This window comes from Sorex araneus, chromosome 3 (genome assembly GCF_027595985.1).
Source record: "Sorex araneus isolate mSorAra2 chromosome 3, mSorAra2.pri, whole genome shotgun sequence".
NCBI classification, from domain to species: Eukaryota; Metazoa; Chordata; class Mammalia; order Eulipotyphla; family Soricidae; genus Sorex; species Sorex araneus.
The window spans coordinates 40,127,354-40,153,019 of NC_073304.1; the positions used below are offsets into that span (position 1 = coordinate 40,127,354).

Below are 25,666 nucleotides of genomic sequence, written 5' to 3' on the forward strand. Positions count from 1 at the left end.
AATTATCTTCACTTAGGTGATCCAAACGAACTGACTGTTCAGGACTTCCCCAAACCCATTATCAGGAGTGTCTTTACTCTAGTCAAACTAAGTGAGGTAAATGAAATGAGTAGCCCTTCCAAGAGTAAGCTGTGGCTCCAGTATTGCTGCTGAAACCACCAAACCCATCTACTCCCCTTGGTTTCCTTTAAATTCCACCCCAATTAAGCTGTGAAATTTCCATAGGAGCTCAGCAGGAAACTATTGTCACTGGAGGTTGTTTTTATTTTTTTTCAGTTACTAGAAAAAGGGTTTAAGAAGAGTTCCAAACTTCAAGAAATCTGTGCCAATTCTCTGGTGAAAGATTGTAGAAAAATTCATATATAGAATTTATACAAAGTCCTGAGTTTTTTCAAATTTATTTACATGTTAATGGGGAGATTATAAGAAAAACAGGAGAAAAGATGAGGAACATCGGTCTTCAAAACATTTAGGAATACAAGTACGGTTGTAGACAGTGGTGGTTTTCCTTTCTGGAATTGCAGATTAATAGGGAGTAAGCAGTGGTTGACAAAACTCAAGAGATTTGTTTCTGAGCCTCATATGCCATAGCTGTGCTAAAGTCTATGTCTTACTGGGTAAAAGAGGGCAGAAAGTTAAGAAGGGAAACACTAGTGACTCAAGCTTACTAAGTAAGGGACTAGACATTTGCAAGGTGCAGAGGATGAAGTAAAACTAACAAAACTCAAGTACTAGAAGTGAAGCCATATCTGAATTAAAAACCAGGACAAATAGATTGAAAGCAGGGTGGGAGGAACAGACAGAAGGAATCAATTGGATAACTGGCAGAAACTAGAATTTTGGTGGCAGAATGGGTGCTATATATATTTATCAAAGTAATGTGAAACATATTGTACTGAAAACCACATAATACTATGGCATCACAATTTAAAAAAAGAAAAAGAATGGAAGTATTAATTAATAAGAATCTGATAAAAATAGCTAGAATAAGAATCTGATAAAGAATATCTATTAAAACATTTATCTTGAAATATTCTCTGACCTAGAATTTGAAGTCCTTCACCACCTGAGCTCAACCAATTTCTTTTATTATTTTCTATCTGGCCATCCATTGCTCTAGAAAAGTTAATAACCCCTCTTTTTGCCTCATATTATTTCTCTCCCATATCCTTACTATTCCTTAAATATGTATACTATGATTAATTGGTATAAAACAAATCATGTACATCAATTCTATAATCGATGAACACTGGGAGGACAGTGACAGTGATAGTGACAGAAAATTTTATTATTATTGTGGTAACATGATCTTAAAAAGTGTTAATATTCCTGCTCTTGATATACAAATTTACTGCACCCACACCTGAGTGCCAAAAACACTCTGACACTATCTTTATGCCACTTCTGTTCTTCCGTCTTTCTCCCACTCCCTAACCTCTCCTTCCTGTCAGTAACCTCAGTTCTCTTGTCAGAGTGAATGAAGATTTGTTGTCAAGGAGCATTGACATTCCCAGTCTTTCTTTATACACCACATATAAGTGAAATCACCCAGAATATGTCCTTCTCCCTCTAAATTACTTTGCTTCACATGAAACCCTCTAGTTCCTTCCAAATTGTAGAAAAAGGGAAGATTTTATTTTTTTGTTGTAGCTGAGAATAGATACCAGATTCATTTAAGTCATTGTTGTAGCTGAGAATAGATACCAGATTCATTTAATTCATTTAACCACTCATTTGTTGCTGAACTTTGGTTTTTTTCAGATCTTGACTATTGTCAATAGTGCTACAATAAACATAGGAGTGTACATTTCTCGCCAAATTAATGTTCTTGTATCCTTGAAATAAATGCCAAGAAATGGAATTGCTGGATAGTATAGAAGCTCTATTTAAACATTTTAAAGTCTCCATACTATTTTCCATAGATAATAATCAAGACAATATTTCCATCAACAGTGAATGAGGGCTCATCTTTTACCCTTTCTCCTGCTAGTCATGGTTGTTTAAGGGCCTTTTTTATACAAGCCATTCTGAAGTGATATCTATCTTATTGTCATTTCAAACAAATCTGTCATTTTCAAATTATAACTCAAATACTTTTGTTCCCATAAAGTTTTTTGATGTCTCCAATCATAATGATTAGATATATAATTTAATATATAATTTAGAGTATAAATTTTACATAGTATATATACTCTATATATAGTAATTAGATATATATAATTTAATATATAATTTAGAGTATAAATATTACATAGTCCAGTAATATTTATATTCTAAATTTTATAGCAGTATTTTATCTGTGTCATTTTAATAGTATTTTCCATAGGATTTTGATCATTCACATGCTCACCTTATTAGGTCCATGTTTTGATTATAAAAATGTTAAAGAATTATTGATCCATCTTTGCATTCCCAAAGTGCCTATTACAAATATATAAAAACTTTATAGAGTTAACCAAATATTCCATGTATTTTCTGCTATTAGACTTGGGATATATGACTAGTTGTCAATATCCCATAAGAAGTGATGTGTAGGGGCTAGAGCAATAGTACAGCGGGTAGGGCGTTTGCCTTGCACTAGGCCGACCCAGGCTCGATTCCCAGCATCCCATATGGTCCCCTGAGGACCACCAGGGGTAATCCCTGAATGCAGAGCCAGGAATAATCCCTGTGCATCGCTGGGTGTGACCCAAAAAGAAAAAAAAGTGATGTGTGACATCAAGCTTGGTGTGTTTTGAATTGACGAGTATTCTTCACACTTTCATTCCTCCTCCCTTTATGTGGCAATCTGCAAGGTCATGTGTCTCGGGAGTCTAATTGCAAGTTGGTGAGGTTTTTATAAACTTGAGTTCCTCAATAATCATGGGAATCAGAGTTGTCTCTGAACTGTATTAGATGTGAGTCTAATAAATCCTGTTAAGTCACTAAAATGTCAGAGCTAACTGTTATAGCAGTACCACATATCCTAACCTGACAAATAGGAAGTAATCAATAAGCTTATGAATGGGCACAAATGAAGAGTAATCTATTGAATAAATTGTGCTACTGCAACTGTTCAAGAAGTCTGGTGTCTGCATGAGAATATAGCATATGGCTATCAAAACCAAAAGGACAATGTTATCAGAGAGAAAATAATTTCTATGTGATTGTACTCTTGATACAAATATTTTAAAATCTATTCTTTTAAAATTAATTTTGCAATCTGCTAAGTTTCATAGTTTTTATGTTTTAATTTTCCCCCTGAAATTTCACAGGTTTTAGGTCACAGAATTTAAGTTAGATAGTAGAGATACATTTTGATGAGCAACGGGATGACAGCGATGTTGATAGTGACATAGAGATACATTACTCAAAAAAAGCTCAGATTTTTACCATTTGGTTTTGGGTTCATACCTACCTGTGCTTAGGACCTACTTCTGGCTTTGCTCTCAGGGATCACTTCTGACATGCTCCAGGAGACCATATGGGGTACCAGGGATAAAACCCAGGTTGGTCACATGCAGTGCAAGCACCCTACTCACCGTACTATCTCTCCAGCACCAGTACACAGTTTTGAAACATAGCCAAATACACACTTCTATTTCCTCTGGCTTACAGACATCCTGTAGTTATGCTTCAGTGAATTGATCTTTTATGCATATAATGACTTAACATGCATAATTTATAAGCAAAACTTAATAGCATCTAAAGGGTGCTGGCTAATTACCTTAGACTTTAGTACAACTTAATTTTCCTTTAAAGAACACAGAAAAGATGAAAAACTTATAGAATAACCTCAAGAAATTCTAGCGATAACTTGTTATAATATAATTTTCAAGGACTATTGAGCATATCTTTGAAAGTTTGCTGAAATCGATTCAGCCCTGTGGAAGTTCAACATTGTTCTGTTTTTCAGGGCCTGTGATTGGAATCTCACATGTCTTCTCTGGCAATGTGGGGTGCTTTAGCTCTAGGGCTTCTCCTTTTATCAAAATATAAGGTAAGTTAGTAAAGTTGTCTGATACCCACTAAAGTTAATAATAGAATGTGTGCCCAGTTACCATTTCTGGGGTTGCTACCATCCATTATGGTCCTGCCCTGCCAAAGTTATAAAGTTAAAATATGGAATTACTTCTTTCAAATTAATTTGAAATGATTTTTTTATAATAGTGCCAAATTTTCTCTTATATTTGCTACACTGCTACATTGTATTGAACCACATTGTCAAGAGAAACACCAAATTTTAACACTAAAAAAAAAATCTTGACTAGGAAAACTCTTTGGAGGAAGATCTTTTTTAAAGTCTTCAAAGCTAACTGCACAGGAAGTCATAATTCAATTGAGGGGTAGCAGTTTCCAAAAGATCATGTATATGTTTTGGGGGCTGGAGTGATAGCACAGAGGGTAGGGCATTTGCCTAGCATGTGGCCAACCCGGGTTCGATTCCCAGCATCCCATATGGTCCCCCAAGCACCGCCAGGAATAATTCCTGAGTACATGAGCCAGGAGTAACCGCTGTGCATTGCTGGGTGTGACCCAAAAAGCAAAAAAAAAAGATCATTTATATGTTTATGCAGATAAATATTTTTTTCTATTGTGGGGATATTGCTTTCAAAACCAAAATCTAACACTGTGAACACTATCCTACGAATATGTCATGCCAGTTTCAATATTCAATATTGTGTTTTCTACTGTACTTTTCACTGCTCACGTGCTTGCTAGTCAGGACTATCTTCACGCTGAGGATTTTTGTTTGGAGCTTTCAATTATCGTTATGACCTCTAGATTGTTTCACAGTCATAATAGGCTCATCTTTATTTATACTTATCTTATTCTTATGACCCAAAAGGGTCCCAGTGGGACAGATAACCAATGGTTCAGGACAACTTATAAATCCATATAGAGCACAGAGTTTGTTGGCCCTATCTGCTCAGTGACATGATTCAAACTTGTATTACAGAATGATCAATATGGAATTATAAATGTAACCTGGCTCTTTTTCATAAACTTTGCCATTAATTCCTCTTAGCACATTCATATAAGCAAAATTTTCTGCCAACTTCAGTTTGATGTTCACACTTTTTATAACGCAGTTCTTCCTATTTTCTCAATTTGGTGGAAAAGTAGCTATATGGAGATAGAACTCTCAGAAAGGAGTAAAGAAAACAATTTTTCTTTAGACCTCTCTCCAAACCAAAAGAAATTCTTGGGGCCAGTCACACCCACAAGCCAGCTCTGACTGGCTCTTTACAATCTCACCAATGGCCACGATCCAGAGACTCATTATAAAACTCTAGGAAGACAGCATAAAATGACACACCATAGCCATGCTGCAGGAACCTGCGCCAGGCTGTTTCATTCAGGGCAACCTGGAGGAGGGTGGCTGAGGCTCCCTCCCTACCCCAAGGGACTCAGCACTGGCATCCAAAAACCTCCAGAACTCAACAGCTATCATGGTCACAGCTGCTCTTCATATGCTTGGGCCAAGCATCAACCATGAGTAAACCTACTACTGGACTGTATGGCTGTGAATAATTCACACCACTAATATTCCAAGAGTAGTGCACCACATTGGATGGGGTTTAGCGTAGAAGGCAGCGAATCTAAGGGGGAAATATATCTGTACATATATATGCATACATACATACATACATATGTACACAAGGCTTAACATGATAGTTTGACAGCATAATAGTAATCTCTTATAGAATGGCTTAATGACTCCTGGGTGAAATACAACAATCTTCACACACTTTTCTCTAAGGAAAACTTTTTGGATCATTTTTAGTGGTTTATTCATAACAAACAATACAAAATAATTATTTTGGTTCTGCTTTGGGGCAGGGGTTGGGTTCAAGATGGAAACATCCAAAATATGGTGGTAGAAATGTGTGATGGTGGTGATATTGGTGTTCAAATATTAAATGTAATCAAATATTGTGAACTACTTTATAAAAATAAAATTTAAAAATTAATAAATTCTCCGGTCCTGGGTTACAGTATATTTATCAAGGCCTGAAATGAGGTCATGTCACTTTACAAAGGCTACTGATCGTTGGAAGAGGCTGTAAAACTTTCATGTAAAAGAGGTTGGGACCATATGAATAAGGTTAAAAGTCTCTTCATCTGGAGCTACTAACGCTTTAAAGTTAGAGCTGTCAGTCAGCTTAATCAATGACTTATTCAGTACTTCTACATAAAAAAAAGTAAAATAAAACTAGCACTAACCACAAATCTGGGGATTCTGTGACACAGTGCAAAGGTGGAAGAAAAAAGCATTTAGGCTAATACTTCCTGAGCTGTCCAAGGTTCTGACTTTTACACAGGGTATCAGTATTTTTGCTATCTTTGATCTTGACAATAATTTTTCTTCAATGCTCTGGATATAGTTTCTTATAACTAATCTTGATTACCTTTGTAGTTTTCCTCAAACTGTGTTGAGTAAGATACTTGTTAATGATTACCTGCTCACAAACTGAAAACTGTATTATGCTGCATCACGTATGAGAGCATGAGGCATATAGCTGTGTAAGAGGTAGATGTTAGTAACAGTCACATTAGCCTTGTGCCTTTGACAGTGTTTCAGAACTCTGCTTTTCTCTTCACATTTTTCTAAGCAATAAAATATAACATAAATGGCTAAATACAATATAGTAAATACGTAAAGATGCTTGAGAAGAAAAGTATACTTAGAAAAATAAAACTGTACAACAAAAGACTGTAGCACTATAGCACTGTCATTCCATTGTTCATTGATTTGCTCAATCAGGCAGCAGTAACGTCTCCATTGTGAGACTTGTTATTACTGTATTTTAGCATATCGAATACACCATGGGTAGCTGGCCAGGCTCTGCTGTATGGGTGGGATACTCTTGGTAGCTTGCTGGGCTCTCTGAGAGAGACGGAGGAATCAAATCTGGGTTGGTCGCATGCAAGGCAAATGCCCTACCCACTATGGCTGTAGTCCACAACAAAAGACAATTTCACAAAATAAAAAAGATAAATTATATACATGCTATTCATAAATTATCTCAGATTGGGCCAAATCCTAAATATAAAATAAAACAAGAATATAAAATATGAGTGCTAATCCTGATCTTGGATTAGGTAATACTGTTTTAGATATGACAAAAAGCAATGAAAAATAAAATATGTGAATTGAACTTCATAAAAAGTTGCAAATAAATGTGTAGCAAAGGACACCTTTTTATCCCAGATGGGATAAAAATTGTAAATCATAGATTTGATAAGGTTCTTGTACCTAGATGATATAAATCACTCATACATTATTTATAAAGTCACCCTCACTACTTACAACAGCCAGAATCTGGAAACAACCCAACGTTCAAGAACAGATGACTGGATAAAGAAACTATGGTACATCGGTACATCTACACAATGGAATACTATGCAGCTATTAGGAAAAATGAAATCATGAAATTTGCCTATACATTGATTAAACATGGAGAGTATCATGCTGAGTGAAATAAGTCAGATGAAGAGGACAGACATAGAATGATTGCACTCATTTGTGGGATATATATAAAAACATAGTATGAGATTAATATCCAAAGAAAGTAGAAACAATGGCCAGAAATACCGGTCCATGGCTGGAAGCTTGCCACAGTGGGAGCAGGGGGAGTGCAGAGCTTAGAATATATTAAAAGATGTTTTGTGAGCCCAACACATGGATAATTCAAATTACAGATATCCCAATTCATGCTTTTGTCCAAAGAAATTGTTCTCAGTGGTGTGAAGTGACATTTTATATTACAACTCATTTTATGCTCCCCAAATCCCAAGTAGTTTAATGCACTCAGGTTATATTGTAGGAAACCAAGATACTGAACCATTAAGTAAACAATAATGAGGTTAAAAGCAATTTCACTTTGGTTTAAGTCAAATTCCACCATGGTACAAGTTGTTGCGGTATGCTATCCATCATGTCCCCCACACTCCCTCTTTCCATGAATATGAGATTTGGTCTAAGTTAACTAGATTTAAATGCTCCTTGAACTGAATTCTTTCTTTTTTGAAACAATGAATAAGACTTCAAAACATCGCTAACCTCCTCTCTCCCAACACCCTACCCAAAACAATACATAAAGATAAAATCTGACAGTTCTTTTGTTTCAATTCTTCTTGCTAAGAATACTTTAAATGTCTCAACCTGATTTTTCTTTCTTTCAAAAGCATTTAGAACAACTCACAATTCATAGAAACTATGCAAGCCCTGGAATTTCATTATTGACCATGTTCTGCTCATAAATCTTCAATTAGTCAAGCTTTGTCAGTTCACAGGGATGTAGGTGTGAAATAATATTGAGAAACACTGGTAATTTTAACAATAACATGAAATTTAATAACTGAAAGTTTCTTTTCCCAGACAAATATACCAAGGTGAATAATAAGGAAAGATATTTTATTAGCTATAAAGATGGTTGTGAAAATTGCTAAAACTGAGTGTGCAATAGCAAATAGACCCATTACAAGGAAATTCAGTTAAATTAGTAGTGGGAAAATTTCACTAAGGAGGAAAAATTAATTTATTCTAACAAGCCAGAATATACTTAACGATTTTCTCAACAGTTGTCAAATAGTATATTATTATATGTTGAAATAGGAGAAATAGGCTCATATACCAAAACTTATTTTTCAGGTATAAGGAAGCTTATATATATGTAAGTTCATGTACATCACATATATTTTAAATCTATTTAATGTATATCTTCTATATATCTATGGCATAATTATTCCATTTAATTTATGTTTTTAGTCACCAGGTTAGAGGTGTAGGGTCTTGGTAGGTGTTTTGTTTTGTTATTGTTTGGGAACCATAGCCAGCAGTGCTCTTCATTCAGGGATCACTCCTGATTGGCTCAGGGGATCATTTGGGTTCACAGGGATCAAACTCAGCTTGATCTTGAGTAGGGCACCTGCTCTACACGATACACTATCTCTCTGGACCCTTAGTAGTTTTTTTAAATGGTTATTTTGTGGTGTCCAGAAAGCCAACCCAAGACCTCAACATGCTATGCAGTTACATTTCAGTTAGTTCATTAGTTCAGTTTTTAAATCATGTTTTCATTTTTATCTCTCAGAAAAATAAAGAACAATGTATTTTACTTTGTATATGATTCCTGTACCATGACAATTCTCAAATATTTAATATTCATAGATAAACAGTGTTTTATCATTAGAACTTCCTATATTTTTAGCATATTGCTAATAAAAATATCTGACATTTTGATCTGGTAATTCTGATGCTTTATGGACTGGAATGATAGCACAGTGGGTAGGGTATTTACCTTGTACGAGGCCGACCTGGGTTTGATTCCTCCGTCCCTCTCAGAGAGCCCGGCAAGCTACTGAGAGTATCCCACCCGCATGGCAGGGCCTGGCAAGCTACTTGTGGCATATTCCATATTCCAAAAACAGTAACAGCAAGTCTCACAATAGAGACGTTACTGGTGCCCACTGGAGCAAATCAATGAACAATGGGACAACAATGCTACGACAATGCTACAGTGCTACAGTTCTGATGCTTTGGGGGAATTTCAAAAGATAAATTTGAGAAAAACTCCTTAGCATCTTCAGATAAAATGATTAAGTGGCATAGAATATTAGCAGTGGAGCTCCCACAGTCTCCATGTTAACTCACTCACCATCCCTGCTCTATCGATTCAATCAATTCGTGACTAAATCTCCAAAGAGATGCAAGACAAATAGCTAAGATTCTAAGATTCATGGACACACCAGTCCTCTCCTCACTCCACATCCCTCTGAAAACTCTAGTTTGTCCTTGGGAAGGAGAGACTAAGTATCTGCTCTGCCGAAGCTCTAGCAGCTGCAATCACAACCCACCTATACAGCCACAAAAATGGCTCAACTCCACTGCTTCACTAATCCTCTCTGTGCTTCACTAATCCTCTCTGTGCTTCACTAATACTCTCTGTGCTTTACTAATACTCTGTGCTTTACTAATACTCTCTGCATAGGCACCAAACTGTGAAAAACTTCAGGTACTCCTGTGCTCAGGCTGACAATTCTGGGGTCTTCCCGGACTGGGGTGGGGAAGCTCCTGTAATTCTGGAAGCTCCAGCAGTCACCCCCCGACAGCCGCTGCTGTATCAAGTCAAGACCCAAACCATAGATCATGAATTCTCTAGACTGACAAGCTGCATAAGTGGCTGCACAGCACTTTAAAATTCCTCAATACTGGAATTCTAGTAGGAGCACAGCAAATTAGATGGGAAAGTAACAGAAATCAACTAAACTCAACAAACAAAAACAATAAAAAAGCTCAACTAGCAACTAACAGAATAGTAAATTCTTAGATAAGGATTTAGCAACCCCTTGATGAGATATAACATAGTTTTTCACATAAAAACTTGATTTTTAAATATTTATTGCTTTAAATATTGAAGCTTTATTGTCTAACTAATTTCAACTCTAAAATTATATGAATGGTTGTCGCTTTTGTCTTCATTAAAAATAACAACAACAAAAAAGAATGCTAACTGTGGAATAGCTTTTCATCTTAAGAGTGTTCAGGCTATTTACTCCAGGAAACATTTTTTGTTTGTTTGGGGGCCATACTAGAGATGATCCTGTCTCTGAGCTCAGGGATCTCTACTGGTTAATAGGGATCAGGGGATCAGTTTCTAAAAACTATGATGTTTCATTTTTAGATTTTTTTCTTGCTATTGGTGAAGGGTTATAAATCACTTTAGGGTGGGCCAGAGCCATAGTACAGTGGGCAGGGTGCTTGACTTGCATATAGCCCACCCAGGTTCAACTCCTGATCCCTGGTGCCACATATGAACCCAGAAGTGATCCCTGAGTGGCAGAGCTAGGAGTAAGCCTTGAGTACAAATATGTGACCCTAAGATAATAATGATAATTTTAGAAGTATAATGGTCCTATATTGCATGTACATACCATAAACATTGATAAAATTTTGATATGTATACATCATTAGTTTATTGTCAGAATAATAAACTGAATAAATGAACAGAATAAAGAATTGAGCCCAAATGTAGGCCTTTTGGGGCGCCATGACCGGCAATGGTCAAGGCTCATCCCTGACTCTGTGCTCAGGGATCACACCTGGTGGGGGCTTAGGGTACCCTGTGTCAGCCACGGGCCAGCCACGACAGGTCAATGTTAAACACATAATGCACATTACTCTCTCACCCTAGTTCTAACATTTTAAAGGAGCATCTCAATGGTTCTGAAATCTTTGAATATATAAATGCACAGGTATGAAAGGTATGAACCCCTGACACAACTATGATGGCAGAACAGATCCACCAAGTCCCTCTTAGTTGGATCCCAGGTCCTAAATTTTCTGGAGAAGAGTATGCATCTCCGCACGCCGAACTGATCCTTCTAAATTTTTTTAAATTTTCACCGCACCATTTTTACAGACACATTCACTGTCACTGTCATCCCGTTGCTCATCGATTTGCTCGAGCGGGCACCAGTAACGTCTCCACTGTGAGACTTGTTACTGTTTTTGGCATATCGAGTACGCCACGGGTAGCTTGCCAGGCTCTGCTGTGGGGAAGAGATACTCTAGGTAGCTTGCCTGGCTCTTTGAGAGGGGCGGAGGATTCGAACCCCCGTCGGCCGCGTGCAAGGCAAATGCCCTACCTGCTATGCTAGACACATTAGGGATCAGTAAAATACACATTTTGCTAGAAAAGAGTACGCGTGGGACTTGTACATTCTAAACCAAGTCACTGTTGTGGAGTTTGGATCTCTAATTATCTCCCTCATTATGCCCCTCATCAGAGAGGGCAACAACGTGTTTGTGAATGGGGTTGGTGTTGGAGGGGTGGGGAGTAGGTCTTTCTTCCTGGAATGTCCCACTGCTCCAGTAGAAGTCAAAGGTGCCCACACTAGCGGGGGTGACTTTGACTTTGACTCAGGCATTCCAGAAGGATGTAACATAGCTGCTCTTGGCCCTGCCCACTGACATCCTATTTGCCCTCTGTGCTGGCTCCGAGAAGTTTTCCCCTGTGGCCCTTCAGACAGTTCTTTGCCAGTCCTCTTGCTATAGCCGACTGGATTCTAGAAACGACAATGAAGGACTCAGAGGCCTCCACCCGCGGGGCTGCCTGCTGACCACGCCTCCGTCTGCCGCCAACTAGCCCCGCGCTGACCCACGTCCCCATCCACAGTTGGTCCGGGTCACCTCCACCACCGTGGCCTTGAGGTCGCCAGCGCGTTCGGGGGAGAGAAGGTGGGGGGCTACTCGGGTCTCAGGGTGCCCATCCGGGCTGAACTTCAGGAGTTGGCCGGGGCAGCGCACAGCCCCTCAGTCACGCATCTGCGGGAGCTGCCCCTACCTGCCGGTCCCCACGGATCCCTCCCCAAGCGAGAGGAAGACGCCCGAGGGTTTGGCCCGTGCCCCCGTCTGGGCCTGCCGGGAGCCAGCCGAGGTGGGGTGCTGACGCGTGCCCAGGAAGGCTGGGACCGAGCAGGCCTTTTCCACCTGCGTAATACGCGGCTGGGGAGCCGCGGAGCGGCGGCGGCTGGAGTAGGAGGAGGAGCGCGGGCGGCGAGGAGGTGGCGGAGGAGGGGGAGGAGCCGAGGCGCCGAGAGCGGCAGGCGGCGGCGCGGCCGGAGTTGCAGCAGCGGCGGCGCGGACACCGCAGCCTCCCCGAGCCCGAGTCCCGGCGGGGGCAGCAGCCCCGAGCGCCCGGCCGCCCCGCCACCGCACCCCGGCTCCGCCAAGCCGCTGTCGCCGCGCCGGGGGTGGGGGGAGCTCCCGCCATGGCCGCGCCGCCCGATCCCCGAGACGAGCAGCTGCCGCCGGCCGGCCCCGGGTCCCACTGGGTCGGGGACCGGGGGGAGGGGGAGGCCGAAGCGGTGACGCCGAAAGGGGCCACGCCGGAGCCGCGGGCCGGGGAGCCCGGCCCGGGGTTGGGCGCCACCGGGGCTGGCGAAGCGACGCCGCGGGGACCGGGCTCGGGCCCCGCCCGGCCGCCGCCCGTTGCCATGGAAACTGCATCCACAGGTAAGGCGGGCGCGTGGGCGCCGCTGCCCCGCAAATGGCGTCGGGGCCCCGCGGGCTCCCGGCCGGTGCCCTTCTCCGCAGCTCGCCGCTGCACCTTCCTGGCGCTCTCCACCTTGAGCGCGAGCCCCTGTCCCCCCCACCCCGCACCCCGCTCAACCCCCGCCTCTCCGCGGGCCACAGAGTCTTGAAGGACTTGGGGCGGGGGGCGGGCGGAGGTTTGTGGTGAGGGGAGGGAGAAACTGAATTTTAATCTTTTCCAAAGGCTCAGAAGAAGACAAAACACATCGATCACTTTTGGTGATCGTTATTATTTTGGCTTTAATAAAACACTATCCGCCTAGGCACAGCGCAGCATGCTAGCTGCTGGAGCTCTTGCGCCCAAGTTTCTTTCATTTGGCCCAAGGGTTGGGGGCTTTGAGAGGGTCCGCTGGGCTGCTTTGCGAGGAGCTTTTGGGGGGCGTGTTTGCGCGCAGCATGAGCTGCAGCAACAGGGGCCCGGACAACAAAGCGGCGGCCGGCGCGCTGCCCCCTAGACCCTCCTGAGTGCGGGAACTGAGACGTGGCTTTAGCTCCCCGTGTTACCCCTTTCCTCCCTTCGCGATTCGCCACTCCGCTCGCTCTCAGCCCCGCTTCCGTCCCGCTCTCGGTCTCCTTTCCTGCCCACGCAAAAATGAGAACCCCCAAGACTTGAGACTGAGTCGGAGGGGCAGCGTTGCAAGCGGGTCGAGACTCATGGCAGTCCCTGCCCGAAACTGTGGGTTCCCTTCTGCTGGGGTGTCTTGAAACTTGCAACTCCCAGGCCGCCCTGGCTGCGAGATCCGGAAGATTTGAGTGGCGATGAGTGGATGAGGAGCAGTTTCCCAGCAATCTGGACCCGCCTGGGCACTAGGAGATTGCCCTGCACTTGCACTGCCTTTTGCCCGACTTTTCCCGGAGCAGGAAAGCGCGGGTGCGGAGCTGGGAGCAGAGTCGAGGTGAACCTGGTCCGCCACGGCGGGAAGCGGAATTTGGGGAGTGGTTGCAAACTTGGGTAATGCTGGCTTTCCAAGGACCCGGGCAGTGGGTGATGTGTTATGTGGATTCCTTGAGGAAGCTTTGCCGTGGTGGATTGCGGGTTGTGGGAAATATGTCCCTCCAGGATTGGGGTGATGGGTTCTTCGGAAGGAGAGAAAGCAGGGCGGGACTGGCAAACTTGTTTTTGGCAGCTGGTTTGGGGAAACCCCTTCCTGAGCCGCCTCATCGTTCAAGGGTCTTACAGAGTGCGGTAGGAGTCTTATGTTTGTTTAGCATGAAAGATTTAGGCTGAGGACTAGAGAGGTCGGGAATGCATTGATAAAACAGCACTCGCAAGCAAAAAAAAAAAAAAACCCAAACAATCCCCCCTCCCCCGCAGGAAGGCAGACCGAAAGAAAAAGTGGAAGAGAATAAAGAAGACTCCAAAGCAGAAAACCCTTTGTCATGTATTAATTTTAATATGAAAGGATTCTCGCTCTTTATTTGTAAATTAAAGTAAAGAAAAAAAACTTTTTGTTGTTGGTTTACTATTATCTTTTATTGTTGAGGGAGCTCATAACTCAGAACTTTTATCCACTATCATCACTATAAAGTAAATGATTGCTTTATAAACATTGCCACCTCCCATTAATGTCACCAAGGTTAGGGGGACTAGAGAAGGGAGGCTAAGAGTCCTGTTGTAACCACTGGCGTACTGACATTAAAATGTGTTGAACATGCATAGAACAAAATAGGCAGGTGTCAATTTTAACATTATGATTATGAGTGAAATATTTTTCTATACTGAATGTACTAGAGAGCTCCAAACATAGGTAGCAAATAAACTATAAAATCAAATATGATGCTAAGTTTGAAGGAAGAAAGTGAACGGATGAGAAAGGAGCGTATATTTTGCATAGTCATGTGGAATATTTTCTGGTTTATTACACTGAAAGGATTTTAGATCATGATTGTTTAATGTTTTATTTTTCTTAGTGATTTCAAAGACCTTATTTTGTCCAAAGTAATTAGAAACTCAAATTGAGTATTCAAAACTGGTGCAGGCTTTAACTCTCATTGTCTTAAGACGATGTTTCTTATTTGATTGGATCAACTGCTATAGAGATCCAGATGTCAGAAATGATATCTAAAATAAATAACTTGATCTTGAAAAGTCCAAATAAAATCTGGACTGGCTTCTTTGTCTGCTATTTTAAGGATTCTTTTGTTTTAAGCAAAGCCAGCAAGTGAATCCTCCACTTTGTGAGAGACAAAATTCTGAGGAAGACTGGTAAATACACTGCTTCAGTGTTGTTGGCTTTTAAGGAATGATGCTCCTTGAAACTCATATCAAGATGAGTAACTTAGACTTCGAGCACGAAACACTTGTAAACAGACTTTATTTCTTTTTTTCAGCTGAAATTATTAAATGTGAGATATTAAATATAAAGGAATTAATGTTTTAAAAACTTCTGTTTATTTATTTATTTTTTTAAAAACCAATCATGCCATCTGGACATTCTACTATTTACTTTATGCATCCATGGTAATTAAAATTCTTTTTTTTTTTTTTTTTTGCTTTTTGGGTCACGCCTGGCAATACACAGGGGTTACTCCTGGCTCTGCACTCATGAATCACCCCTGGTGGTGCTCAGGAGACCATATGGGATACTGGGAATCAAACCTGGGTTGGCCACGTGCAAGGCAAACGCTCTACCCGCTGTGCTATTGCTCCAGCCCCCAGTAATGAAAATTCTTAAAGAAACATCTCCAAAGATATTTTTTCATGTCAAAGCATGTATACATTTAAACATTATGAAAGCTGCACTCTGAAACTGCATGAGTGCTGTATTTCCAGGTAGTCTCCTGTTTTTGACCCTTTTGTAGAATGGAAATGCTCTAAACAAAAGTAATAACTGCCTTATAAAAGTATAATCATTCATTTCTAAAATTGATAATGAGCATGTGAAATAATGTATTTTGCCATGGCTATGTTTATCGCACGTTTGTAGGCTATACATGTTAGAGTTATTAATCATAAATCAGAGTAATTATCTAATAACTTTATACAAGTGATGCTAAGAATTGTTCTTTTTTTTCAGGATGAGTTATTTTATTCCTGGAAACTATTCAAAGGAGTATAAGATAACACAAGGCTATAAGAATAGTCTTTGTTTAAAGGAAGAATTTAAAATAGAATATTTGAAAAAAATGCAATGGTAAAGAAATTCACTCATTAGCCACTTTAGAAATTAACTCCTTGACTTTCATATATCTGGAAAGCAATGAAGAGATGGAGAATAATCTTGAGAAACCAGTCCAGTAGGATTTGACTCATTTAGGTTGGCATAGATAATTTGACTTAGATTTCCTAATAATTAAAAAAAATACTATCTAATTTTTTTTTTTTTTGCTTTTTGGGTCATACCCGGCGATGCACAGGGGTTACTCCTTGCTCATGTACTCAGGAATTACTCCTGGCGGTGCTCAGGGGACCATATGGGATGCTGGGAATCGAACCTGGGTCAGCCGCGTGCAAGGCAAACTCCCTACCTGCTGTGCTATCGCTCCAGCCCCCAAAATCCTATTTACTTTACTCAGACTATAGAGCTTATAAATTAAAATTTGTGTGTGTATGTAGGAGGCACACCTAGTGGTGCATAGGGCTAAGGCCTGGTTTTGTTCTCAGGGATCACTTCTGGCAGACGTGAGGTACCATATGTGGTGCTGGGGATCTAGCCCAGGTTGGCTAGATCCTGGGTGCAAGGCAATCACCCTATCTGCCGTAGTATTGCTCTGGCTCCTTACTTTACAATTTTTAAATGCTGAGTGTGATACTCTTGGAAAAACATCATGATTCAGCTGATTTTTCAGAATATTTATACATACTGGTTTATTCTGTCTAATATAATAAATTGTACTGTACACATTAACAGTCATCTTCTTAAACCCATATGGAGGCTGGACTGCATGTCTCACTTGTAGATGTGTTTGAAAGAAATATGTACATTAAAAAAATGGAAATCATTCCCAGTATCCCTTTATGAAGGTGAAATTTCAACTTATTTTATCTTTTGAGAAAACACTGATCTAAGTAAGAAGGATAGTATTTGCTTTTAAAATATTTTACAAGAACAGATGAGAATGATATTTGAATGCAATTTCCTTTTTTTTTTTGGACATAGCTTCTGAATACAATTAATAACATTTTTAGCAGTGAGTTCGGTGTATATGCCCTCTCATGTAGGGCATGTGCCTTGGATTAAATTAAAATTTAGAAACACTTAAAAGGTTTAGAAAAATTTAAAAAGTCCTAAAAATATGTTGATGAACACAATGTCAAGATCACAGCCTAATTTTCTCTTCATGAATGTACTGTTCCAGGAAACACGTTCTGCCAGTTGCCCCTCAGATATACCACAGGTCTCCTGCCTACATGCCTAGGCTCTCCCTGATTTTGAGGAACTGCAGAGAAGCTCTGAGTTACCTGGCTCATCTATAGTCTGTCCCAACAGCACAGATGACAGAAATGTTTGGGTTTTTTTTAGATTCATTAGTGAATTCTTTCAAATCTTTTTTTCCCCACACTGTTTTTGTAAATTGAATCACCGTGAGATATGGTTATAGACTTATAAAGTTTCATGATTACATTTCAGTCATACAATGATCGAGTACCCATCCCTCCACCAGTGCCCATTCTCCATCACTAATGTTCCCAGTATCCCTCCTGCCACTCCCACCCCTTCCCACTCCCTGCCTTTGTGGCGGGCACATTCCCTCTTTCTCACTCCTTTTGGGTGCTATGGTTTGCAATACAGGTACTAGAATATGACAAGGTTTTTAGCTGTAAAGTGAGAAGCTATTATAATTCAATTCGACTTGGTCAACATTGGATGCTGTATGGTATAATAATCAATACCACACATAGGTTGTGGTTTCCTAGAATGTGCTCCTCTCTGCTTCACATTAGTATGTTTCCTTTTGTGTCATTTTTCACTTTTCTCATTCCTCAGTCATTACTGGGAGCTTGACTAGAAGGATAGTATAACAATTTAACCGCATATGCACAAGGGCACGAGTTACTTTACTGAGGTCAACTAACTATAAATAAATATGAGCATAGCTTTCTCAGACTGCATTACTAAGGGGAAATTGAATCTATCTATCTAATTCTATTTTGTTCATAGAAATAAATGGCTGGATATTGTTCATTTAGTTGTTGCTTTTATTTTAAAATTGAATTATTATTATGTGATTAAGAGAGATTTGAAAACGACACAGTAAAATATAGATGACTATGAAAATAAACATTTCAAAAGATTACTAACAGCAGATTGCTCACCACAAAAATCATTATAAAGAACATGATCAAAAGATGAAAGACAAGCAACCCGTTTTATTTGTTTAAATAATAGAGGGCAAAAAGAAAAGTATAAAGAGTGTAAACTGGACATCCCTGTATGTGGAGGAGACTTGCAGTAAGACCAACTGGAAAAGAGAGGAAAGGACTTCTCAGTTTTCAATCAGTTCTCAGTTCACACTTAGCCTAATGGAAAATGATTCTTAAATTTGAAATTTTGAGCTTTACAAAAAAGAGACTGGAGCCCAGTATCAGTCAATAGAAGAAAATCATATAGCACTGCTTTGATAAGACTGGTTCTTCTGAGCTAACAATGACTTTATATCTCATGTTTTCCATTTCATTGTTATTGTTATTTTGGGTTTGGGGGCCACACCAGTGGTACTCAGGGGCAACTCCTGACTCAGCTTGGTGCTTGGAGGTCACTCCAGGTAGTGCCTAGGATCTAATCGTGGGCTCCAATATGCGGAGTTTGTGCTTTAGTCTTCTGAGCATTCTCCTGGGGCTGTATTTCCTGGTATTTAGGGTTCTGAGAAATTTTAAAGTCATCACTGGTATATTTTGAGAATAAGACTAGTGCTTGAAAAGTTCAAAGGAAGTGATATTTTGGGGGACAGGCTTTCCACATCTCAGATCTCTGGCAGATTTGGGGGACTCTATGTGGGGTTGGGGATCACCAAACCTGGGTTTGCCACCTGCAAGGCTAGTGCCCTACCTGCTGTACTAACTGTTCAGCCCTCAAAGTTCAAAGAAAGAATGGAGATGTTTGGAAAGGGGGAAACGATGTATTCTTAAAACTTATGAACCACTGGGGCCAGAATGATCTAGTATAGCGTGTAGGGATCTTGCACATGGTCGACCTGGATTCAGTCCTTGGCACCACATGTGGTCCCCTGAATCCTGCTAGGAGTGATCCTTGAATGAAGAGCTAGGAGTAGGCCACTGGTTATGGCCTCAGACTCCAAATAAACAACTTACAAATTGTTATGTTTGATGGTGATGGTAGAGTATAAGAATGCATTATTATGCCAAATATTTACAAATACTTAGAAAGCAATAGGTATGTCGAGCAGCTGAGAAATTGCCATTGTTTTCCATGAGGGAAACCAATTCCCCATAAGGCAAATGTACATTTTTTCAGATTCTGTGTTGCCATCATCAGTACCTACTGTGTACCTATTATGCTTAGGAACTCCACAAAATACTCAATTTACATAGAGACATAAAAACTTGCTCTAGGAGCTAAGGTGTAGCTGAGGGGTATAAACATTTGAGGGGTATAAACTATGTGAGGTCCTGAATTTGATCATTGGAAATGCCAACAAAAAAAAGAAAATAAAAGAAGCACACTCTTATTTTGCAAATGGGAGGATTTGCAAAGGTATCACTGCTCTTAAAAATATCTTGATTATGTTGTTTACTCAAAAGTAATTTTTTTGAATTAAAATCACTGATTTTACTCTATAAATAATTATTTTATGAGAAAGTATATGTGAACATGACATTAAAAATCTTCCAGGTGGCCTGGAGAGATAGTTCAAGGGGCTAGAGCACATGTTTTATAGGCAGGCAGGAGTTCTAATTTCAATCCCTAATACATAGGCTCTACATGGTCCCACAGGCACCATTGAGAGTGACCCCAAGTAACTCGAGTAACTCAAGTATTGGGCAAGTAGTACCCTAAAATATCTCCATTTTTTCAAGGTAGAGAGGACAACAGAGAAAAAAGTGAAAGCTTCGCATTGTTTCCCATCCAATTTTTATTTGTCTCTCCAGAGGTAACCATTGTTATCAGTCTTTCTCAAGATTACATCAGTGAGTTCATCTATGATTTTAATGAACCCCTACTGGATGCCAGACATTATTCTAAATCCTGAAGACATAGTTGAGGATAGAAGAGATGACATCAGTCCTATTTGTATGTGTGTAGGCACACAGGGTATCAGGAAAAGCCAGGACTGTCAGGCTTTTGAAGAGCCCTAGCAGAGAGCACTCTCTGGACCAACAGGCCAGTAAAGTGGGGTATGCATGTAGAGAACGGTAGGAGATGGGCTCAGAGTGTGATGGGCAGATTATGTTCTATTCATTTTGGTAAGAGTTCTGTATATCACTCTATGATAGTAGTCACGGGAAAGGCAAGAGAAATGAATGTTAAGAGGACAACATTTCTCCCATAGGGATGGTCAGCTCTGTCATCTGCTGCTGAGACATTGGGTAAGGTAAGGACTAAGAGCAGTCACTGAGTTTGACAATGAGGAAATCATGAATTTATTGAGTCTTTTTGTGTGTGTGTAAAATAGGAGGAGAGGAAATAAAAGACTGTGTCAATACATTTAATTGTTTTGGGAAGTTGTCCTATAAAAAATCTAAAACAATGGAAGGGAACCAAGGAGGATTGGAATTAAAAAGAGGGAAAGTTTTATGTTTTTCTTTTCTACAGGAAATTTTTGTTTGTTAATTTTGGGGCCACACCCAGCTATGGAGCTATTTCTGGTTGGGTGATGTGTGTGTGTGTGTGTGTGTGTGTGTGTGTGTGTGTGTGTGTGTGACTCTTGGCACTACTTGGGACCTCATGTAATGCTGGGGATTGAACCCTGGCTTCTTACAAACAAAGCACATCCTATTTAAATAATCTCACTAGTACCCACTCCTTTTTTTTCCGTGGGGGGTGCATGCGTCGTAGTTCTCAGGAAACTGTGCAGTACCAGGAATCAAACCTGGGGATCCTTCGTTAAAAGCATGATGAGTTTCATCCTTCTAAACTGTTTCCCTAGCCCTTGATGGGTGATTTCTTTTTATTTATTTATTATTTATTTATTTATTTATTTATTTATTTATTGAGATGGGGCTCTCTTTCTGGTGATTCTTGGCCAAGCAGATGGTGGTCAATGTCTATGGGGGTTTGAAAGCTTATTTGTAAGATATTACAAATGATTCAACAAAGAATTGTCAGTGGTAGAGAATAGCGGGCTTTCTTACAGCTATGTCCCTGAGTGATGAGAGAAAGTGGGCCTAAGGCACAGTGAAGTGTTGATGTCAGATAGAAAGGACAGTTCATGGATGTAAATGTCGGAAAGACAGGGGAGGTGATTTTAAAAAAAGGTTTGATCTTTTGTACTGCTTTTTAATCATTTAAACAGGAAGTAAAGTCAACAGGGTGTAGGTGGAACTGAAGGTGGAAGTGTGAAAAGAGAGATGGCATAAATTGTTTCATAGGTGAATGGGAGATTGAAAGAACTAGTAGAGTTGCTAAAATTCTGAGCAGACTTAGGGCTTGCTTGAAGTTAGTAATTGTGAGCTTACAGTGAGAGCAGTTATGAAATGTGTTCTCTCTTTTTTGGGGGATAAACACCTGGCATGTTAGGGGTTCCTCCTGGCTCAGTGCTCAGGAATTATTCCTGGTGGGGCTTGGGGAACCATATGGGATACTGGGGATTGAACCCAGGTTGGCCACTGCAAGGCAAGTACCCTATCTGCTGTATTATTTCTCCAGCCCCTCTTTTTCTGTTTGTACTTTGTTTCAATTTCCTGAGTTGGTTTGGAGTAGGTGAGTTGGTTTTTGTGTTTGTTTTCCAGCGAACATGGCAAGAACAGAGGGCATTGGAGTTGAGAATATATGAGGACAGTAAGAAAACTGATGAGTTGTGGAATCTGGTGAGTAGATGAGGACAATAGGGGCATAGGAACTCTGAAAAGGTGTTATAACAACGGTGGATGTGATGCTACTGTTGAAGAGGATCTAGAGCAGGGACACTGAAGTGAGGGAATCAAACATGTCGTAGTGGGTGTTTGGGCTAGAGAATAAGGAGCAGGTGCAGAGTCTGAGTTGCACCCTCTCAGTCTCAGGCCTTTGGAAGAGCAGAGTACAGAAGGCAAGGCCCGGAAATAATCGTCTTAGGTGACGAAATCATGAGGAATCGGAGATAGTGACAGGGAACCAGTTCTGTCTAGGAAAAGACACAATGGTCTGGACGTCAAAGCTAGGGCTCTTTAGTAGGGACAAGAACAATGTCCTCTAAAATGATGCACAGCACACGCTGGCTGACGCGGCATGGCGTACACCATACTATGAGGCGCTGGAAGGGGGATGAGGGGGAAAAAGAAAAAAAAAAGGGAAAAGGCAAAAGGAAAAAAGAGAGAGAGAGAGAGAGAGAGAGAGGAGAGAGAGAGAGAGAGTTATGTACTTGTAGCAGTGGGGCTACATATCTCTTCATTTCCAGCAATGAAAAACTAATTATCAAATGTAGTAGGTCTGTCTCTCTTGGTTGGAAACTCCAACAACTATAGTGAGTTTTGTGTTGAATTATGGAATGTAATCAAGGTAAAGAAAAAATGAAGTGAAATTCATTAGTTATACAGTAGGGGGTAGGGGGTGGGGGTGGGGGGTATACTGGGGTTTCTGGTGGTGGAATATGGGCACTGGTGAAGGGATGGGTGTTTGAATATTGTATAACTGATATATAAACCTGAGAACTTTGTAACTTTCCACATGGTGATTTAATGAAAAGTTTAAAAAAAATAAAAATAAAATGATGCACAGTAGAGCCCTGCCTATGGGTTCTGCAAGTTCTGTTTAATACATTCAGCCTGTAGGATACACCACTTAAAATAGTTCACCATAGGGGATGGGGCTTTGAGGATTGTAATTAACTAAATATGAGCTATTGGTATGGTGAAATCACTAAAATATCTTATGAAATTTTAGGTAGTATTAATAGAAAGCTTTGGGTACTCATTCTATGAGGGAACAGCTTTCCTCTATTCTGTGCTAAATCGGCCAAATTTGGAGCCGTGTTCCAAATATTGGGTACCAGGCTTTAAGACACTAAAGAGGTATGGTTTGATAAGAATAAAGTGTCTAGGTTGGTGAGGTTTCCAGAAAGAATGTATTCTGAGAAGCACTGTAGCACTGTAGCACTGTTATCCCGTTGTTCATCGAGTTGCTCAAGCGGGCACCAGTAAAGTCTCCATTGTGAGACTTCTTGTTACCACTTTTGGCATATCGAATACGCCACGGGTAGCTTGCCAGGCTCTGCCGTGTGGGCAGGACACTCTCGGTAGCTTGCCGGGTTATCCGAGAGGGACAGAGGAATCGAACCCGGGTCAGCTGCATGCAAGGAAAACTCCCTACCCTCTGTGCTATCGCTCCAGTCCACTCGGAGAAGCGATTGAATAAATTAAGAACTTTAAGCTAGAAAAAAGTAAAGAAGCAGTGATCCAAAAGTTAAATTTAAATGCTGTAAGAACTCATGAAATAAAGGAAAAAAAAAAAACCTTGGCCCAAGTGATTTCATAGGACAGAACTAGACTGGTGGGTAAATTAGAAAAGTAGATTTCTACTGAGTGGAGGAGAAAGTTCTAATAATTGCAACAACCCAGGCAAGAGAGGCTGCTTTTCAGTTACTGATATTTAAGCAAAAGTGAGGTTGCTTCTCAGTTGTGGAAACTTAGAAACGAAGGTGCTGGTTATCCTAAGATCTCCAAACCTTCCCCAAAGAGAGAATACCTCTAATTTTATACTGTGGCTGTCTAACTCCAAAGGGAACAAAGCACAAATGAAATTGTAAAATATTCATCTCGAAAGCCATAGTTACCTTTAAATTGGGTGTCTAAACAACACTCTACTTCAAATAATGGCCTTCTGTAAATTTTTGTCAGGAATTCTTAGTCTTCACTATCGGGAAAAATTCTATAGCTTAGCATCATTTATTTTTAAAACTACATAAATTTCTTTCAGTTTGGGAATATTAATGAAATATGTCACATCACGTTTGGAGGCATTTGTTTATTGATTATTTTCTATTATTTTATTTATATCTTTAATTTATTATTTTTCCAGAACTATTTTATTCTTTTGCTACTATAACTAATACCATTAATATTCAATGTATCATAAACTGCTTTTAGAATTAAATAACTCTGTAATGCTAAAAGCATCTCAATACTCTCAGTCCTCTGTCCAACTGCTTTTGTTTGTTTATTCTTTTGGCCTGCTTCAGAGGCCAAGGGATCCTGCTCATTCCATGTGATTCTGCATGGGCTGATGATTTGGTGCACAAGCCTGAGGATGCAGTGCTACTGAGTCCTGTTCTGTGCTGCTGGTTTGCCCAGACCACCCTGGAGGTGCTTGGGTGCCTCTTGGGCCACATCTAGTGGTTTTTGGGGTTTCCAGATCTGTACCCAGTGTTGTTTGGGGAACCATGTGGTGCCAAGGGATTGAACCAGGGTCAGCTGTGTGCAAGGCGTGTGCCTTAACCTGTGTGTTATCTCTTTGTTACCCAACTATTTGTATATGTATGTCAGGTTATTCACTGTAAAGCCATGCTCACTGGGTTGCCTAATAGATTGCATTTTTAGCTAGAATAGTTCTGCCTTTGTCTTCCATGTCTAATCCCCAGCTGAATTTTCTAGTTCATCAACTGCATGAGATTATTATAAAACTTGTTATAGGTCATGTTCTTGCTTTCTGAATTTGGAGACTTGAGTACTTAAAACCTTTGAAAATATAATAATTTTTTTATGCATAACAAATATTCACTTTATTTATTATTGGGCCCATAACCTGGTGGTTCTCAGGCCTTATTACTGGCTCTGTGCTCAGGGATAAGTCCTGATTGGGGTTAGGGAACCAAGTGAGGTGGTGGGGACTGGACCCAAGTCATCTGTGTGCAAGCCAAGTACTGTACCTCTGTATTATCTCTCCAGTCACTCATTTATTTTTAATTTTAATATTTTTATAAGGCCCAACCGTAGTGCTTGGAGAGAGGTGAGTATATGGTGCTGCGGGTGGAACTTGGGGCCTTGTATGTAATAGACATGGTCCCTACCTATTGAGTTTTCTCCTTGGAACTTCATTAATTTTTTTAAGACGACTCTTGGACAATAAGAAATGATGTGTATATCAGTTTGTGCTAATCCTGTTGATGGACATAAGAATAAAAACTAGTGTGCAGGCTACCTTTGGTATGAAACTTTGAACTGATAGTAAAATTCAGGACTGATCAAACTGGGCACACCACCTGCTTCAGTAGTTCTTAATGTTCGCAATTCAGAAAAATTTCCCTGCCAGTAGCATATTAAAACTAAGAAGCAGCAGCAGTATATCTAAGCTTCATTTTCTTGGCATTTTTCTAGAGGAGTATAAATTATGCCTTTTGCCCCATTTCCTCTGTACTTATTGTGCAGATGATCGAGATCACATACAACAAGCATAGGCATCTTAGGACAGCATGCAATTTGAATGGCTAGGAGACGCTCTAAGTGCTACAGGGACTTAATGATTTATTCTAGACACCTGATCACTTGAGGGA

General features: G+C 40.3%; 1 protein-coding gene across 2 annotated transcripts in view; it reads left to right on the forward strand.

Moving 5' to 3' along the window:
- The first annotated feature begins 12,147 nt into the window (after positions 1–12,147).
- The window catches only part of RTN1 (reticulon 1), a 243,925-nt gene continuing 230,406 nt past the window's right edge, over positions 12,148–25,666 (forward strand). The window contains exon 1 of one of the 2 annotated variants that reach the window (XM_055130075.1): positions 12,148–12,425. Coding sequence is in view for 1 of the 2 variants with exons in the window: in XM_055130074.1 (XP_054986049.1) it covers positions 12,760–13,003 (244 nt within the window). In the remaining variant the exon portion in view is untranslated. Of the gene's footprint in view, positions 12,426–12,574; positions 13,004–25,666 lie in introns of those variants that run through there. The other variant, XM_055130074.1, reaches the window with a different exon arrangement.